This window comes from Bos mutus, chromosome 22 (assembly GCF_027580195.1).
Source record: "Bos mutus isolate GX-2022 chromosome 22, NWIPB_WYAK_1.1, whole genome shotgun sequence".
Taxonomy (NCBI): Eukaryota; Metazoa; Chordata; class Mammalia; order Artiodactyla; family Bovidae; genus Bos; species Bos mutus.
In genome coordinates, this window is record NC_091638.1 from 57,193,065 (window position 1) to 57,213,470 (window position 20,406).

Sequence of the window (20,406 nt, forward strand, 5' to 3'; positions counted from 1 at the left end):
TTAGTCGCTCAGTCATGTCTGACTCTTTGTGACCCTGTGGACTGCAGCCCGCCAGGCTCCTCTGTCCATGGAATTCTCCAGGCAAGAATACTGGAGTGGGTTACCATTCCTTTCTCCAGGGCATCTTCCCAATCCAGGGATTGAACCCAGGTCTCTCGCACTGCAGGCAGATTCTTTTCTGTCTGAGCCGGGACTGGGGCTTATAGAGGCTTAGAGGGTGCTGGTTATGTTGTGTATCTTAACTTGGCTCAGACTTTATACTTTGTAAAAACTCACTGAACTATTATTATTCATGCACTTTTATACTTCAATTTTTAAAGAAGTTTACAGGGAAACAAACCTCTGGGAGAGATAACAGGTGAAAGGTCATAACGTCCCAGAGTTCCTTCAGCTTGGGACCACACTCTCTGACATCCTGTGTTGACCCCTTCTTTTCCACTACCATAGTCCTGTTAGAAGCCTTCAGTGTCTCACCAATGGACAGCCAAAGCATGCACTAAGTTGGTCTCCAGCCCTATCCAAGTTCTTCCTCCTCCCCATTTTGTACACCATCTCCAGATAAATGGGCTTCCCAGGTGGCACAGGAGTAAAGAATCTGCGTGCTAATGCAGGACACGTAAGAGATGTTGGTTTGATTCCTGGGCTGGGAAGATCCCCTGGAGTAGGAATTGGCAACTCACTCCAGTATTTTTGCCTGGAAAATCCTATGGACAGAGTAGCCTGGGAGGCTACAGTCCATGGGGCCACAGAGTCAGACACGACTGAGCAACTAAGCATCCCAGATAAACCTTCCTAAGCACAGCACTGATTGAATTACTCTCCTGTTTCAAAACTTTCACTGTTCTCTACTGACAATGTCTAAGCTTTGTATTCAAGGTCCTCCTTGCTGGATCCTAATCTACTAATCCAGAATCGGCTCATGATTCCTCCACACCTTAACCCACTGCCTCAATCAAATCACTTACTGCCTCTGAACACAGCCATGCTCAGGTTGTTTTATCCTCCCCTTTTGCTATGCTTCGTGCTCTCGGAAAAGGACTTGGGCAGAGAGAAACTAATCATTTGGTCAAAAGCATTTGACAAAAAGCTTAACAAAGTCTATTCAGTCCCTAAAGTTACCCAACCCCATCCTCCATTCTTTCTCACTATTATAATGGGGTGGGGGTGGGGCGGAATAATACTTTAGAAACTTTCATTTTATCTTCAAATGATAAAGACTGACTGTAAAATATGAAGAGGAAATCTAGCTTCTGGCAAAAAAATAAAAGTAACTTTATCCCTCTACTCCTTGGTTTCCGACATGATGGTGATGACAACAATGATTTTTTATTCACATAGCACTTCAGAGTTTACAAAGTACTTTTATAACTTACTTTATTTAAATAAAGTTGCACAAAAAACCTGGAAAGTAAATATCCTTATCTGCATTTATACATATGGACACCAAAGTTCAGGTTATCACTAACGTTACCTTCCTATCCTCACATTCCTGGGATTCTCTACAATAAATGAGGTTTATTCCTGACAACCACCTACCACTCTTCTCAGCATCTCTCTCACTCCCTCTCCACACGTGCATCACTGATTATCCATTTTTCATTCCACCTCTACAGAGTGTTGCTCTCTTGTATTGTGGTTATAATCTCCAATACGTTCCTGAGACCACCACACTCATCCTCCTATAGGTACTCATAAATTCCTAGAGGCATTCAAGATTAGAAAGTCTCTGAGATCCAAAGAATGAATTTTAAATGTTAAAGATGTGAGAATGATATTGAGAAGGAGACTATCCCAAGAAATTCATATTCCTTCAACAATTTTTTTTTTTTTTGAGGCCTCGTATTGGCCAGGCTGCTAAATGCTGAGACAAAGAATAAAACATGACTCTTGCCTTGAAGGAGCTCACAGTCCACTGTAGACCCCACAGGTGTCAGGTCTACACCGAGTACTGATTCTAGCTCAAAGAATCTGATTCTTAATGCTACAACCACAGAAGTTTTTTGTCAAATTAGAGCAAATCCCCAGCAGACATTCTACCACTGTCATCCATTCCTCTTCATTGACAATGAATGTCCCATTCAAAATCAAACCATCAAGTTAGCAAATCAACCAGTAAAATGCCAAAAATCCCAGAGCAGTTGTCTCACATATTTATCAACAAACATTAGGTAAAACATTCAACTCATCTGTACTCATAGAAATATTTGATAAAATATTCAAATACTGCTTGTATATCTATTAACACTTAAAAGCGTAATACTGTGTGCAGAAAAGCGAGATGAATATAGTTGATGGACTGCAAACTGGAAAAACCTTTTATAGGAAACAATATGGCAATATCTACCAAAAGCTACATATATCATCATAATCTTTTTGTTTTTAGCAACACTCACAAGGCATAGCCCCAGGCCCCCGGGGCATTCAAAGTGTCAGTGATCAATGTGTCCTGCAATTTGCATTAATTCTGGCAACTAGCTGTGTTTTACATTGAGATTTGAGCCAAGAGATCCAATGCTGAGTTGTATTATAATATTCAATCAAATAGTTCATTTCCTGAAAAATGAAAATGCCTGTGGTATTACTATGTAATAATGTTGAAAAATTGGAAGTCAACACAGTTCTCTAAAAGAAACATAATTGAGTAATTTATGATACAACAGTTCTTAAAATATATATAATTATTAAGACTGTAATAATATATAAAAATTATAAGTAGAAAAACAAAATATGAAATTACAGCTAAATAACAATCACAATTCTGTAAAAATATGCTTGTATTTAGACAAATATTGGAAGAGAATATAAAAATGCAACAGCTGCTCTATTGCTATGGTGAAATTATGATAGAAACATGTTCTATTTAAAACTTCGCTTAATCATGTTGATATGCATACTTTATTAACACTGCTTGTTTAATTGACTACTTTCCCAAATAAACTATAAGCTTTGTGAAGACAGGACAACGTCACTTGTGTTCAGCATTATAGCACTAGTTCCTTATTTCATGAAAGAATTAATGAGATAAACGGGAAACCTCAAACTAATCCCCAAGAAGGGGTGAAGAAGTGGGTAATTAAAAATAAACAAGGTGGAATTCCATGGTGGTCCAGTGGTTTGGGCTTCATGCTTTCACCGAGGAGAGTTTCTGGGAAATCTAAGATCCCAAAGCACAAGGCCAAAACCAAACAAACAAAAGGGTGGTCTCTATGCTTGTTTTTAAGCTCTAACTATGGGGAAAACCAAATAATCTCACTGAAGAATCTCTGGAAAGCCTCTCTTCCCTCAAGGCCACTGCCAAGACCTTTGCTGTTGAAGGGTCTAGAGAAAGGCACAGGGTTCTGCTAAGTGGACACAGAAGCAGGATGCTTTGCACATTCGGGGAAAAGGCAGAGTCAGAAGGGACAGGAGCTTCATATTCTTTGCCTCCAAACTCGCTGCTCTTGACTTGCAGAACTTTACACGACTCCAGCTGAAACTGAGGTGAGGAAGAGTGGGTGTAGCTCTGGCTAAGAAATAAATTTCCAGATACAAAAGGAAAATAAGAAGCTTTAAAGGAATTGAGCTCTGGAGTGAACATTCTCTTTCCTGACAACTTAAAAGCAGTCTGAAATATACCAGAGGCACCAGAAGGACTGTAAGTCATCAGAATATTATAAGCATTAACAAAATCACGTAGCGAAAGGAGACAATCTTTAAGTTATTTTTCAACCAACCTACGCAGCACCTGTCACAGACCATACAGGCTCTTTTCAGCTTAGGCAAACTTTAATCCGTCCTTGGTGCTTCGAGGCAAGAGCATCGTAACTGACTCATGCAGAGCTCAAAGTTTAGCTGCGTGGAGAATGGGACACTGAGCAAGGAGAGAAGGGTGCAGAGAAAGAAGAATCTAGATTTTAGATACAGCTCTACTTGTTTCATGCTGTAACTTTAAATAAACCACACTCTCTCTGAGCATTGGTTTCCTAATCAAAATAGGCAACCATACCAACTTACCTCACAAGGTTAAGGTGACAATTAAATGAGACGATACATGCAAGTTGAAGTATGTAATACGTTATACATTTTTACTTAAACATAGGCCTTATTACAGAATCACAAATGCTACAATTTCCTTCCAGGGTGAAAGTTAAGGTCAGTGCATTTTTCAGCCTGATCTGACTGTGTAAGTCATCCAGAGGCTACAGGAAAATCGATCTCACCCCTCTTTGCCAAGTCATGATAATTTTTTCTTTTAAGAAGTAGACTTTCCATGTGAGTGGGTGGCAATAAAGTATGATTCTCATTTTCCTCCTATCTTAATGCTAAAATTGCACTGTTCATTACTTAGGGTTACAGAAGATTTTTCTATTTTCCAGATCCTTCTAGGAAAATGCAAAAACCTGTAAAAAGGGATTGTCAATAGCCACTAACAACTCATATTGAACAAAGATTAATTCAGCCTGCTGAAAATGAAAAGCTCAGAAATAAGGAAGCCAACAACAACTTGGCCAGGAATCTCTGGATTTCAAAGAGGTTCCTATCAGCAACCACCATTGTCTTCAACCTCCAAAATGTGTTGGTCGCTCAGTCATGTCCTACTCTTTGTGACCCATGGACTGTAGCCTGCCAGGCTCCTCTGTCCATGGGATTCTCCAAGCAAGACTAGAGTGGGTTGCCATGCCCTCCTCCAGGGGATCTCCCCGACCCAGGGATTGAACCTGGGTCTCCTGCATTGCAGGCAGATTCTTCACCATCTAAGCCACCAGGGAAGCCCCAAATTTCCCCCCAATTTCCATATGTCAGCATCTAAACATCTCTCAAACTATCTTCTTACTGAAAAACAAGACCTCATTCCCAAATTTGTTTTAGAAAATATGTTCACCTCTGGAATGGGTCCTAGGCCGCAGGAGGCCATGGTCAAAGAATGAAAGGCATCAGTGGAGGGGGAAGGTGCAGAAACGTGAAGAAACAGAATTAACTGTTTCCACAGTTCCCACTAGAATCAGCAGCCCTGACACTTGCAAAAAAACTATTTTTCCCTTAAATTCTTACTCCTAATAAAATAGAAAAATTGCCCACGACACTACTTATGTGTGTGCGCTCAGTCACTCAGTCGTGTTCAACTGTTTCCACACCCATGGACAGTAATTCACCAGGCTCCTCTGTCCATGGGATTCTCCAGGCAAGAATGCTGGAGTGGGTTGCCGTTTCCTTCTCTAGGGGATCTTCCTGACCCAGGGATCAAACCTATGTCTCGTGTGCCTCCTGCACTGGCAGGTGGATTCTTTACCACTTGGCCACCTGGGAATCCCATGACAATACTTAGAAGGAAATTAAGTGTGGAATTCTTCCTCATATCTACTCTTAGTCCCACCTGTTGCTACAGTTTCAATACGTATATATTTAAATCTGTTGTGGATGTTACTGCTTGAAATCTGTCCGCAGCACAATTCTATGAAGAAAGCAGAGCAGGTTTTATGACTCCAGTTTTAAGGATGAGGAAACTGAGAGTCAGAGAATAGCAGCTTGCTGTGGCTAAATTAAACCCAGACCTTCTGACTACAAATCTCCAAAGCTGTTCAGAACATCATGGTGCTTCTTGAGGTCTTTTGGCTCCAACCTCACCAGAGAAGATAAATACCAGCCCCAACCTTCCTGCCATCTTTCATGGCACTGTTCACTGGTTTTTTCTGTCAAATATATACATTCAGGAAATGAACTATTTGATTGAATATTATAATACAACTCAGCATTGGATCTCTTGGCTCAAATCTCAATGTAAAACACAGCTAGTTGCCAGAGTTAATGCAAATTGCAGGATACATTGATCACTGACACTTTGAATGCCCCTGGGGGCCTGGGGCTATGCCTTGTGAGTGTTGCTAAAAACAAAAAGATTATGATGATATATGTAGCTTTTGGTAGATATTGCCATATTGTTTCCTATAAAAGGTTTTTCCAGTTTGCAGTCCATCAACTATATTCACCTCACTTTTCTGCACACAGTATTACGCTTTTAAGTGTTAATAGATATACAAGCAGTATACAATCACAGTTTCTGCAAGAGAACCCCAAGGTAGCACTAAAGGGAAATCATTAATCTAAATACTCGTGGCAAACAAAGTTTAACAAATGGCTGGAATAACTAATAATATTGTTCAAATATTGTTTCCTATAAAAGGTTTTTCCAGTTTGCAGTCCATCAACTATATTCACCTCACTTTTCTGCACACAGTATTACGCTTCTAAGTGTTAATAGATATACAAGCAGTATACAATCACAGTTTCTGCAAGAGAACCCCAAGGTAGCACTAAAGGGAAATCATTAATCTAAATACTCATGGCAAACAAAGTTTAATAAATGGCTGGGATAACTAATAATATTGTTCACTTAAATCAAGTTTCTAACTAAATTAGTTAACCAGCTAGCTCTATGGCACCTGCAACTCAGTCCAGGAAGCCCACAGAAAAATACACAAGATCCAAAGACAGAGACCTGGGTGGTAGTCCTGACTGTATCACTTCCTGGCTATTTGACTTTGGGTAACCTTCCCACCTTAATTCCTTCATAGGTAAATTAAAATAACATTAATTACTGCCCCACAAATACTACCATGCACGCATGCTAAGTTGCCTCTCTTGTGTCTGACCAGCTCTTTGCAACCTCAAGGATGCTAACCCACCAGGCTCCTCTGTCCATGGGATTCACCACGCAAGAATACTGGAGTAGGTAGCCATGCCCTCCTCCAGGGGATATTCCTGACCCAGGGATCAAACCTGTGTCTCTTACGTCTCCTGCATTGACAGGTGAGTTCTTTCCACTAGTGCTGTCTGGGAAGCCCAAAGACTACTGTATGGAGAATTAAATGAGACAATGAATGTGACAGTCCTCAAAGTATAATTTCTACAACTGAGCCATCTCAAAAACAACTTATCCCAAGACTGTTTCAAAACATTAGTAATGAGTGTTTTCTCAACCATGTGCAACAAACTACTCCAACCAAAATGAAGGAATATTCATTTAGGTTTGTCCTATTTTTCAAAATTATTTTTAGTGTCACAGAAACCTGTCTACAAATGATCTTACTTGACTCGAAGGCTCCTGTAAATACTCATATGTAAGCTGCTGCCTCAAAGCTGCTATGAAAATCTGCTTGTCAGGATGGAACATTTATTGAACATTTCCCAGGTCCTAGTCACATTAAGCATTTTTGAGAGTTTATGTCAACTAATTTTCACAAGAACCCTTTGAAATATACTTTATTTCCTCTTTATAGTTGAAGAAACTGAAGTTCACAGAGAACAAGACATTGCTCAACATAAAACACGTGTCTGTGACACTGAGGAAAAGAAACACCAACGTGTTCGATGCCAAGGAGAAATTTGGAACATTGTTATCTAGTGATTACAGAACATAGTCTAAAGAGTTGAACTGCTGCTGCTGCTACTAAGTCGCTTCAGTTGTGTCTGACCCTGTGCGACCCCATAGACGGCAGCCCACCAGGCTCCCCCGTCCCTGGGATTCTCCAGGCAAGAACACTGGAGTGGGTTGCCGTTTCCTTTTCCAATGCGTGAAAGTGAAAAGTGAAAGTGAAGTCGCTCAGTTGTGTCCGACTCTTAGCGACCTTATGGACTGCAGCCTACCAGGCTCCTCCATCCATGGGATTTTCCAGGCTAGAGTACTGGAGTGGGGTGCCATTGCCTTCTCTGAAGAGCTGAACTACCTGGGTTCAAATCTCAAATTCACTATAAGTTTCCTCATTTGTAAAATTAGGTTAACAACAGTAATCTGTTTCATAACTTAATAAATGAGTTAATACATTTACTTAGAACACCTTGAGATTTCCCTGGTGGTCCAGAGGTTAAGATTCTGTGCTCCCAATGCAGGGGGCACGGGTTCAATGCCTGGTTGGGAAACTAAGATCCTGCGTGACCCACAGTGCAATCAGAAATAATAAATAAAGAGCAGATGTGCATATGCTGCTGCTGTTTAGTCACTAAGTCATGTCTGACTCTTTGCAACCCCACAGATTGTAGCCCACCAGGCTCCTCTGTACATGGGATTTCCCAGGCAAGAATACTGGAGTGGGGTGTCATTTCCTTCTCCAGGAGATCTTCCCAACCCAGGGATCGAACCCCCATCTCCTGCATTGGCAGGGGATTCTTTACCACTGAGCCACCTGGGAAGCCCCATATGTACACACACACATATATAACACCACCTGGAAAGCCCAAATACTACTGCATGGAGGATTAAATGAGACATGGATGTGACAGTCCTCAAAGTATAAACTGTCTCTACAAATAAGCCATCTCAAAAATAACTTTCTGTATAAAAGAACCCCTATCACATTGTATACCCAATACATTAGATATTATTGTTATCATTTCTCCTGTCATCATTTCACCCTGCTTATCCAAACCTCCCTTCCTCTTTTCCCTGTCCTGAAACGTATATGCTGACTAGCCAGAAGTTCTCTTACACCCATTTTACGCATTACTGCTGTTGTAATTTTGCTTTCTCTTCCTTTTAACTATAATGCCTCTCTCCTTCCTTATGAATACAAATTTCACTCAGCCTTCAAAGCCTAGGTGAGACCTAGCCCTTCTGTGACATTTGTGACTTTATCAGCCCACAGTGATTTCTTCCTTCTCTGAACAACTCTTTATACCATCAAACAATCTCACCTTTAGAAATCAAATTTCTAAAGGACTCTGAAGATAAATGATTTAGCTCTAATCCCTAATTTCTGAAATAGAAAAGGAGGCTTCAACAGTTAAACTGCCTGTGGTGAAACAAAAAGTTACATGGCAGAGGAGAGATGTGAATCCAGATATTTTAAATGTTTGCAATGATCTTTCCACTATACAATGCTAATTTTGTCTTCCCTAAGATTCTATACAAGTTCTCAAAAGTGAAAGCACGCATTATATAATTTATCTAATTCCAAGTTTTTCACTTATTTTGTAGTCTTCGTGGAAACTAACAAACTGGAGTTATTAGCTCTTCGCTAATTGATTAGCAGATCAATCTTTCATTGCTGTCCTTTTCCCCAGGAATTAAAATGTTAGTAAACCTAGGACTCTACAGAACTTAAATTCTCATCATCAGCTATGCCTCAGGATGTGATAGGACTGAAGAGGGAATTATATCCATAGGTGTCCCAAGAGGCACATCACAGGGTCCGATGACAGAAGATTCATTCTATATCACTAAAACTTTGAGGTATAAAAGAAAACACAGTCTTAAGTTGTGTTATTATTAATATTAGGGCCCCTCCAAGGATTCAAGTCCACAATAGAGAGAGGGGATTTCCAGTTTACTCCCACAAAGCCCAAGCCTCCTTTTGTAGGATTAAATCAGGCTCAAGTTACTTCATAAAGTTGTTAGGTCCCCTAAACAAGAACTAGATACACACAATGTCCTGGAAAGGGATTAAAGCTGGGCTTGGGAGGAGTAGAATGGAAGAAAGGTCTTAGACAGAAAGAAAAAAGAAAGACATCTTCATGCCCAGGCTGAGAGAGCAGAAGAGGCAGAGAGCACAATAGCTGTTCTCCAGAAAGGAAGGAAGAGCAAGCATGGGGTGTTCATGCGCATCAAAAAACGACGAGCTGGAAAGCTGAATAGCTATTTAATATTTGGCAAGCAACGACTTTTATGAGCCTGTTTGTTCATCATCATGAAGATAAAATGAGACAATGGGTATGAATATGTTGTGCAAACTGCAACACAGTGCACCCAGCAGGGGTCAAGAAATAAATGCAGTTAGCCAACACTGCGAAATATGTATTCAAATGTTCTTCCATCTATCAGGGAAAGAGAAATTCAACCACAAGTCCCCACTATTGAGGAGGAAACACACACAGTGGGCATTACAGGATCAACCCCTTTTTTGGGGTGGGATTTCAACATTCAGAAAACTAAGATCATGGTATCTGGTCCCATCACTTCATGGGAAATAGATGGGGAAACAGTGGAAAGAGTGTCAGACTTTATTTGGGGGGGCTCCAAAATCACTGCAGATGGTGACTGCAGCCATGAATAAAAGACGCTTACTCCTTGGAAGGAAAGTTATGACCAACCTAGATAGCATATTGAAAAGTAGAGACATTACTTTGCCAACAAAGGTTCATCTAGTCAAGACTATGGTTTTTCCAGTGGCCATGTATGGATGTGAGAGTTGGACTGTGAAGAAGGCTGAGTGCCGAAGAATGGATGCTTTTGAACTGTGGTGTTGGAGAAGACTCTCGAGAGTCCCTTGGTCTGCAAGGAGATCCAACCAGTCCATTCTAAAGGAGATCAGTCCTGGGTATTCTTTGGAAGGAATGATGATAAAGCTGAAACCCCAGTACTTTGGCCACCTCATGCGAAGAGTTGACTCATTGGAAAAGACTCTGATGCTGGGAGGGATTGGGGGCAGGAGGAGAAGGGGACAACAGAGGATGAGATGGCTGGATGGCATCACCGACTCGATGGACGTGAGTCTGAGTGAACTCCGGGAGTTGGTGATGGACAGGGAGGCCTGGCGTGCTGCAATTCATGGGGTCGCAAAGAGTCGGACCCGACTGAGCGACTGAACCGAACTGAACCACATGGTATCAATGCTGTAAGAAAGGGGTACTGAAAGGGGAGTACTTGAAGATGAGCTTTTCATCCAAGGACATGTGAGCCATATACTGACCTATGCCTCCTCTTTCAAAAGTTTGCAAGCATTACCACATAGAGCAAATCATAGAGCCAAAGTCTTTGAAAGAAAAACACACAAAAATGATAACATGGAACTAACGTAGCACTGTAAAGGATCTTAGAGAATGTCTGTGTCCATGCTCTCATTTGACAGGGTTTAGAGAATCAAACTCCAAAGATGCAAAGTGGTTTAACTAAGAATACACAGTGGCACGTTTTAAAATAAGTTTTTATTTATGTCTTTACTGGCTGTGCTGGGTCTTTGCTGGTGCTTGGGTTTTTCTCTAGTTGCACCGAGTGGGGGGCTACTCTCTAGTAGCGGTGCACAGGATTCTCACTGTGGGGGCTTCTCTTGCTGCTGAGCACAGGCCCTAGGACTTCAGTAGTTGTGGTTTCCGGGTTCTAGAGCAGAGCCTCAGTGCTGCTTAGTCACTCAGTCGTGTCTGACTCTTAGTGACTCCAAGGACTATAGCCTGCCAGGCTCCTCTGTCCATGGGATTTCCCAGGCAAAAATACTGGAGTTGGGTGCCATTTCCTTCTCCATCAGGCTCAACAGTGGCACATTTTTAACGGGTAGTGGTACAAACACCTCTAACCACAACATTATTCTTCTGTGTTCCTACAGCATCTTATCCATACTAATTACCATGCTATACTAAAATCCTACTTAAATGTCTGTCCTCTCCCCTTCTGGACTGGAAGATCTCAGTGGACAAGGCCTACGCCCAACTTAAACTTATATTCCCAGCACCTGGCTTGTGTTTAAACACTCAAGTGAACTGAACATATTCCAGTTAACTCTTTTGTAAATTTGAGGGGAAGGTATGAGATTCTGGGAAACTTGCTATTTTGGCCTCCATTCCGAACTTGGGTACAGAAAGACAGTAAACAATCTTAGGCAGACAGGGACACTAAGGTAAAAATGCATCCCTGGGAGCAAGGTCATCCTAATACTACAGTCCTACTAACTTTATTATACTGTTGGATTTTGATGAGTAGGCTCTAAGAGTCTCCTTCAATCATTTTACAATGATCTTTGCTGAAATAACAATAACACAAATAAGAATGAAATTATTGGTGGAGATACAGTGCAATATTATGCTCAAGTGGTTCTTTTTGAAGCATTCACAACTCCACAATAACTCCTTAAAAGAAGTAAACACAACAGAATTTTCAGAGTAAAAGGGTTAAATTTAAGGAATCTACTGATAGAGTAATTAAAGAGTGAGAAGATGAGAATTCTGGTCTCCATTCTCTCACTAACCTCTTATTTGACCTTGGGCAAACCATTCCATTTCTCTGGGCTTAGAAGAAAGCCTTAGAAGTTCTAGATCCTAGTTCTCAGTAAACCTGAACAAGCCACTTTGCCTCTTCAGATCCACATTTCCCTCATTTATAAAATAATCTGGATGATATAACAGCTCTAAAAACTTAGGATTCTAAGCTATAGGCTACTGTTGCTATGAACAATGAAATTCTATGGAATCGGTATGTTTGTATTAGAAACAGGACATATCGATAAAACATCTGGCAGAGAGAAGCCTCAGACCTCACTTGAGCTTCCCACCCCAAGTTTCAATTCAAATATTTCTCTTGAATTACACCCAAGCACTGGTCCAGGCTACTGTACTTTGAATTCCCCTATTCTTAATGAAATGCCCAAAGACAGACCAGAGAAGAATGGAAACACGTGTTTCCCAGATAACACATCAAGCTGGTCTCATGGTGGTCTCCCTCTTTTCTACCAGTGCACTTTGCTTATGCCATCCACTGTCTGGACTGAGCAAACTTGTCTCTTTTGATTTAAATCCTTTGAAGCTCAGTTCAAATCTCACTATTTCCATTCTAGCCCACATCCATCTCTCCCTCTTTCAAACATCCACAATACACCGTTGTAGTAGAGATTAAATGATATTTGTAAAGAACGTGGCACCACACATGACATATAGCAGTGGCTCAAAAAAGGATCAGAGTTGGTGCTTTACCACACCTTTAGCACTAATCACATAACCTTTAATTCAGTGCATCCTAAATTTAATGTGCTTGTGAATCACCTGGAGGTCTTATTCAAATGCAAATTACGATTCTGTAGGCGTCAAGTGGGACCTGATAATCTGTGGTTCAAAAAGCTCCTGCTTAAGAAGGGTTCTGTGCCCATCAGTCTTTAGACAAGTTCATTGCCGAACCATTGTCTATTTGTGCCTTTTAATTAATATTGCTGTGTATTAAAGAATAAGCAAGTCCTAATGCCCAAAGTATATTAAAAGTAGAGGTAGTATGTGTATATGTGTATATGTATATATAAGGCATGTGTGTGTGTGTGTGTGTGTCTTAGTCACTCAGTTGTGTGCGACTCTGCGACTCCAGAGACTGTAGCCTGAGGCTTCTCTGTCCATGGGATTCTCCAGACAAGAATACTGGAGTGGGTTGCCATTTCCTTCTCCAGGGGATCTTCCTGACCCAGGGATCAAATCCATGTCTCTACGTCTCCTGCATTGCTAGGTGGGTTCTTTACCATCTGAGCCATCAGGGAAGCCTATATAATGTATAATATATATATTTTAGAAAATTTATGAATTATTGCCTAGCTAAAACAATTTATGACATTTTGATTCCACTTGTTTTACTTAGTATGAATAGAATGCTAGATTTCTAATTTATATTCACATAAAAAACTTTGATATGGTTCTATGTATTTTGGCATTTAGTATTACTGATAAAAGTAAAGAAAATTTATTATCTTAGTGATTGAAAGGAGAAGGCAATGGCACCCCACTCCAGTACTCTTGCCTGGAAAATCCCATGGACGGCAGAGCCTGGTAGGCTGCAGTCCATGAGGTCGCTAAGAGTCGGGCATGACTGAGTGACTTCACTTTTACTTTTCCCTTTCACGCATTGGAGAAGGAAATGGCAGCCCACTCCAGTGTTCTTGCCTAGAGAATCCCAGGGACGGGGGAGCCTGGTGGGCTTCTGTCTATGGGGTCGCACAGAGTCGGACACGACTGAAGCGACTTAGCAGCAGCAGCAGTGATTAAAAAAAAATTCGAATGAGGCTTGAAACTTCCAACCCAATTCTGAGGATATAAAGAAATACTATGCTGTAAAAAAAAGAAAAAAATCCAGGAAATTAAAAAGTGATACAGTATTATTAACTCAAGTACACATTTTGCTCAAATTTCACAAAATTTTATGCTAGTGTCCATTATTTGTTTTCATACCCTATTCAAGACTCCATATTGTATTCAATTGCTTTGAGCAGCTTCAGTTGCATGCAACAAATTGTGATAAATTCTCTTTTCATTTTTATTCTATTACAAATAGTTTCTAATTTTCCTTGTTATGGCTTCTTAGATACACCCATCATTTAAAAGTAGACATTTAATTTCCAAATACATGGGATTTTGTTTAAAGTATCTTTAATACTAATTTCTCATTTTGATACTAATTTCTCACTTAACTGCTTTCTTCCCTGCAATAACCCTCTGTTTTTTTCAGTCTTTTATTGAGACATGTGATGGCTAAGTTGTGCATTGTGCTTGAAAATATGTGGATTATTTTCAAATATCTTTTGATATTGATTTCTAACATAATTCCATAGTGATAAGAAAACAGACTCCATATGATTTTAATACGTTTAGACCGTGAAACTTTTGCACCTTGTTTTGTGTCCCTGGATATGTTCCAGTGTCTCCCAGTTTACAGTCTATGGGAATTTACATAGAAATTGTAGTTCCTACAAATTCTGTTGTTGTGTAAAAATTGTATACATCTAATTATGTTGAATTGGTTCATAGTGCTTTTAAGGTCTACTATATCCTTCTGTTTCTCTGTATATTCATTCTATTAATTTTTGAGTGTTTGATACTGAAACTTCAACTAAAATCTTACATTTATCTACTTAAAAAAATAATTGTAATACATAGTGGAACTATATGTAACCTTCTGTATTTTCCAAGTCTCCTGTAAATGCGTTACCATACTTTCATAATTAAAAAAATTAAAAACAACAACAAAGACAAAAGTAGAGGTAGTAAGTTCAGTTCAGTTCAGTCGCTCAGTCGTGTCCAACTCTTTGTGACCCCATGAATCGCAGCACGCCAGGCCTCCCTGTCCATCACCAGCTCCCAGAGTCTACCTAAACCCATGTCCATCAAGGTAGTAAAATGATCCCTTAATAAATTTAAAAATAAAAAGAAAAGCTCCTGTTGATGCCACTTCTATTGATCCAAGAACCATAGTTCTAATAGGAGGGGAAGTTTCTGGAAACTTTTTAAAATGTATTTATCTTGTCTATTTACCCAGACAGAAAGATCTTAGAAGAGAGGTACTATGTCTCATTTTTCTTAGCATATATACCCTATACAGAGGTGTTCAATAAACATCTGTGGATTTACCAATCTGTAGTCTCTAGATACTCTAGATAGTCCCTAGAACACCTATACCATCCTGATTTTCAAATTCAAACACTGAGACATTTGATGTTGAAAAAGCACTTGGTCACTGGAATTAGTTTCACAGGAACAGAGGCAGGGAAGAATCTGAGAGAAAACTTACCTCATAACCAGTGAGAATATAATACACAGAAAAAGTAATATATACAATTAGATGCTTGTTCCTTGTTTAAGCACAAAGGTCATTAAAATGCAGTCTTAACTGGACTTCAAATTCAGGTACAAACTGTGAAAGAAAACATGCATTTTCAGGCATGTGTGTGTGTGTGTGTATACACACAATATACATATATATTATTATATATTAATACAGCTATTATCATATAATAGTAATTTCTTAAAATAAATTATTATAATTACAGTAATAATTAACTAAAAGGTATATAATGAGCTTGATATCACTTTTTAGTGGAACAGAAACATTTTTCAATGATTCTTTAATGTGCAATTAATCTCAAGGCCTCAGGCACCCAATGAAAACACATTTGAAGCAAAAAAGAGAGAGAGAAACACCCTCCAATTTTCCCATCAACCTGGTTAGTGATAAGATCCCCAAATTCCATTGCCCACAATTATGCTACAGAAATTCAAAAGAATCCGCTTCTATCAAGGCTGCCTATTTTAAGCCCCCCTTTAGATTTCCAATTATTGAAATACTTGTTAAAACTCCATAATTCAAATGGGACCAAAATTCTTAAATTTTACTGGGAGGCTATACTTTGACTTCCTATTCAAGCACCAAGAAAATAATATCAGGCATGTATGACACTTGCTCACAGAATACTATGTAGGTAGCTTAAACTGTGAGACAAATTTACTAAAATCAACCTTTAGAACAAAAAATACCTTTTAAAGTCACTGAGCTTGTCATAAACAGGCATCTGCTTCTTAACTCATAGAAACTTTTCAATAAAACGACTCAGCAATATTTAACTGAGATGTTTTTAACAAACATAGACACCTTAGAAGAAGACAGACTCTGCAAGTCTGAGAACTGCTGTTAAGCACAGAAACACAGAAGCACAGAACTGTTGTCAAGCACTAGACTCAAACTGGGTTTATGAGTTTTAATAAATCAACATTATTACTTCAGAGAAAACAGTTGGGAGTCAGGCCATAGGAAAATGGCCTCTACTACTTTCATCAGAAGTCTAGTCTCCAAGGCAAGGTAAATTTTGTGGTTCATGCCAGGTAAGTTGTCTTCCTAGAGAATAACACTACCCAAGGAGAGTTTCAAATCTCAAGCCACTGAAGCAGTTATAAACACATACCCATACAAATGAGTATCTTCCTACCTGTGGGTACCTAACTGGTAATTAGATCCAAAACAAATGCCTTCAACAGGGTAGGAGAGCAGGAGCGTGTACAGGAGGATCAGATTCTTGCATAAAAAATGAAGCACTGATTTCATTCTCGTTTCTCCCCTCCTTTTCCTGGCCTTTCTTCAGGACTCAGCCTTTGTGAAGCTTTCTCCAATGACTTTAACTCTCACTAATCATTACATCTATTGAATGCCTGAAACATTAGTCTCAACTAATTATTCTAGATTCCTTTTTCTTAACTGTTTTATGTTTCCATTTTGTCTCTCAAATTAGAGTCTGAGTTCCCTGTAAGGTACACTGCCTAGCCTCTAGAGGGAGCTAATTATTAATATTACTAATAATAAAATAATAATAATAGGAGGTAATATAATGGAGTGGCAATAATGGAGTCAAATAGGCCTAAGCTCAAATTCTAGTCCTACCATTTGAATGTGAACACATTACTTACTTTCTCTAAGCCTCAGTTTGGTGGTAAAAATTTGACAAGAGATCTATTCGAACACCTAGTACAAGGTTTGTCACATAACAATGCTCAAAAAGCTTAGCTACCTTTCCTTCCCACTTAATAAGCACTTGTTGATTTTGAACTGAGTTAGAGTAATTCTCATAGGGTACTGCCAATGGCACCATTGTACACTCTCTTACCTTCCCCATTACACTCTTCCTTGTGTCTTTGTCATTTCCTTACAAAGGTCCCTTTAGATTTTCTACTCTGCCGTCCTAAGAAAAAGCCAACTGCACAAGTCACTCAAGTGACTATTTAGAATGGTCATGTTTACCAGCCAGCAAGAGGGCTTCTCCACATCTACATCTCACTTTCATCACCCCCACGCCAGCACTCTCTCCTTGTAGGTCTCCCAGTAAGAAAATGATAGAGAAAACCAGAGAAGTCAGAAGAGGAAATGGAGATAAATAACTCAGTGGTCCCTCTGTGCCTGCCTCTTGGGAGGAAAGACTTAGGGCTAGTCTCCAACCCCAACTCTAGTGAGGAAAGGAAAAACCACCAACAAACAAGCCAAAAAAAAAAAAACCACAAAAACAAAACGAAACCCTCTCCATGGTCCAGAAGAAAAAGCAACCCCTTTCCCTCACCTCTTCATTTCTTCAAGCCCTTCACCAGTCAATTCCACTATCACCTCCCACCCCAACCATGCGCCCCTGGGTCAATTTCCTCCTCCATAAATTAGAACCTCTTTTAACGAATTTGTCTTAAACAGACCTCATTCATGCTTTTATCAACTAGAGGTCACATAGTGCCCCAACCTTCACCATTCCAAGTTGGAATATCCCTTTTAAAAAATAGAAAAGAAGAAAAGAAGAAAAAAATGTTTAAGTTCCCCATCTACTGCATTAAGGCAGATCTCTTTTTATTTGTGATCCTTTAATGATCCAGAATATTTTACCTCGGTCATCATCCTTTAGACTGGAAAAAGCCACCATCACTTCCACCCCAAAACACTAATACCCCCTTCCAAAAAAGATTTTATTAAGCCACATATCCCGACTCCCCCCCCTCCCCCCCCCCACACACACACACTCACACACCTGGGGCTGCACAAAATACAAGAATCGTACTATTCTTAAACGATTTCCCCATGCTGTACAGGTCCGTGTACACCTGGGCTCCCACATCTGTGATCTGATCAACCCTGATGTCAATACTGACATCAGCCTTCAACCGACCAGGTGAAAAATTACCTTTGCCCTCTCCACCTCACCACCCCGCCCCTCAAAATACCTATTTTAATCCCTTACTCGCCCCCCACCCCCCGGCTTCATGAAGCAGAACCCATTTTATTGGCCTTAAATGTCCCTCCGGGGCCTCGGGACCCTTTTCACCTCAGCTTTTGATGTATAGAGGCAGAAAAGTCTGTCCCCTCCGCGACCCCTCAGAAAGAAGAAGAAGAAGAAAAAAAAAAAAACTACTTCTTACGACTCTTCCCTATTGGATAAAGTAGCTCCAGCATATTATGAGGGATTGAGTCAACTGAGGGGCTGTTTTACCTCAGACTTCACCTTTCGAAGCCGATCACTGCCTCCCCCGCCCCCTCCGCACGCGCGCTCGCAGGACCTGTCCTCACCGCGGGCCCCCAGACCCTGGTTTTCGTCGCTGTGACACCTCCCTGGGCCCCGGAGCAGCTTCCGCGCGGCCCCCGCGCCCCCAGCCCGGAGCCCCTGGCGGCGGCGGCGGCGGCGGCGGCGGCCGGACACCTACCAGTCGGTGTGCGGCTCGTCGACCACCAGCAGCACCTTGGCCTTCCTGGCGGCGGCGGGCGCGGGCGCAGGCGCGTCCACCAGGCCCGCCGAGGCTGCGGTCTGCTTCACCGCCTGGGACAGCGAGCTGAAGAAGCTGCTGCCCACCGACGGCGCCGGGGTCGGCTGCGGCGCGGGCTGCGGCGCGGGCGCCTGGGCGGGCGGCGGCCTCCTCTCGGGGCCGGGTGAGGCGGCCGGGGGCGCCGACGAGGCCGAGGCCGCGCCCGGGCCGGGGGGCGGCGGCGGCGGCTGCTGGGGCTCCGGCCGCTGCAGGTCGGTCATGTAGCCATTGGGCAGGTTGGCGATGAAGCTGCTGTCCGACAGCCGGCGCCGCAGGAAGTTCATCATCTGGCTGAGAGGCTGGGGGCGCGCGGGGCGGCGGGGCCGGGCGGCGCAGAGGGCGAGACGCAGGCGGCGGCGAGGGTCTGAGGCGGCTGAGGCGGCTGAGGTGGCCCAAGCTCAGTCCGCGACGCGCGAGCCCAGCAGCAGCCGGGGAGGACTGGGCCAGGCGGGCGGGGCGGCGCGAGGCTCGGCGCCAGGGAGCGGGCGGGGCCGGGGGCGGGGCCACGGATCGCCCCGCCCCTCTCCGCAGAGCCGGCACCGCCCCCGACTCTCCGCCAATGCCGCTGGCTGGGAGCCTCCGGTCTGCGGGGTCTGGGGACTTGGGGTCTGCGGGGTCTGGGGACTCGAGGTCCGGGGAATGCCAGGGCTCCTGCGACCTGGGCGCGGCTCTGTGGGGAGGGCGTGGAAGCCAGTCCTGCTCCCCAAGAAGTGGGTAAGGGGAGCCGAGAGCCCCTATCCCTTTTTTGACTGGGGGAGAAAAGAACCGTGTCCCACCCGAAATGGAGGCTAGGGAAACTGTCCCCATTGGGAGCGAAGAGAAATGTCAGCTTCCCCACCCTGAGGTGAGAGAGGAGCCATTCCTCTCTCGCGCGCGGACACGCACATGCACACACACACACACACACACACAAAGGCGGGAATGAGAAAGAAAAGAACCACCTCCCTTCCCAAAGCAGGGGAAAAGTGCCATCTCCCCAACCCCCAGGTGAGGGAGAAAGGAATAATCCACCCCCAGTAACACACACGCACGCACGCACGCATACACCCTATAGTGAGAAGAAAAAGAACTATCCCTTGCTCAATGCTGGGAGAGAAAATCACCCCCCACCACACACCCTAAGGTGACAAGACCTCGTGAGGAAGCCAAGGGTCATCTCCTCCACTTTGGGGAGTAAGGGGGTGGGGGATAGGCTCTCTGCACCCATCTTAGAAGGGTGTGTGAGATGCACTTTCAGCACCTGCGCCTTAGAGATGCCTCACCCTAGAGCACGTATCCTCTCTTCCTTCTCTTCCATAAGAGAGAGAAAAGGTGAGAGGCTGGAGATGCCCCTCCCCCAGGAGGAGGCCCCCCAAAGTGAGACATCTAAGACTCACCCACCCCTTCTCTATCCTTGCTAACAGGTGTTGGTACATCCTGTGTTCTGCCAAGAAAGTCTCCTGTTAAAGATCGATGTCTTTTTTCCAGTTCATTTATTGGCCAGATCTGCCTTGACCTCCGTGGAGTTTTTCTGATTAAGGCCTTCTCATGCACATTCCCTAAATTTTGTATGCCCTCCACCCCCAGACCTTTGTTTTCACCTCTCAGGAGATATACTTAGTCCCCACATTGAATTGGAGCAGGCCACAGCATATACACATTATATTCAGACCA

The 20,406-nt window shown here is 42.4% G+C and overlaps 1 protein-coding gene across 1 annotated transcript in view; it reads right to left on the reverse strand.

Moving 5' to 3' along the window:
* The window catches only part of SYN2 (synapsin II), a 158,301-nt gene extending 139,116 nt beyond the window's left edge, over nt 1–19,185 (reverse strand). Inside the window, exon 1 of the mRNA XM_070360221.1 lies at nt 18,655–19,185. Coding sequence (XP_070216322.1) covers nt 18,655–19,040 — 386 coding nt within the window. The 5' untranslated portion in view covers nt 19,041–19,185. The remainder of the gene's footprint in view (nt 1–18,654) is intronic.
* Between the last annotated feature and the right edge of the window lie 1,221 nt (nt 19,186–20,406).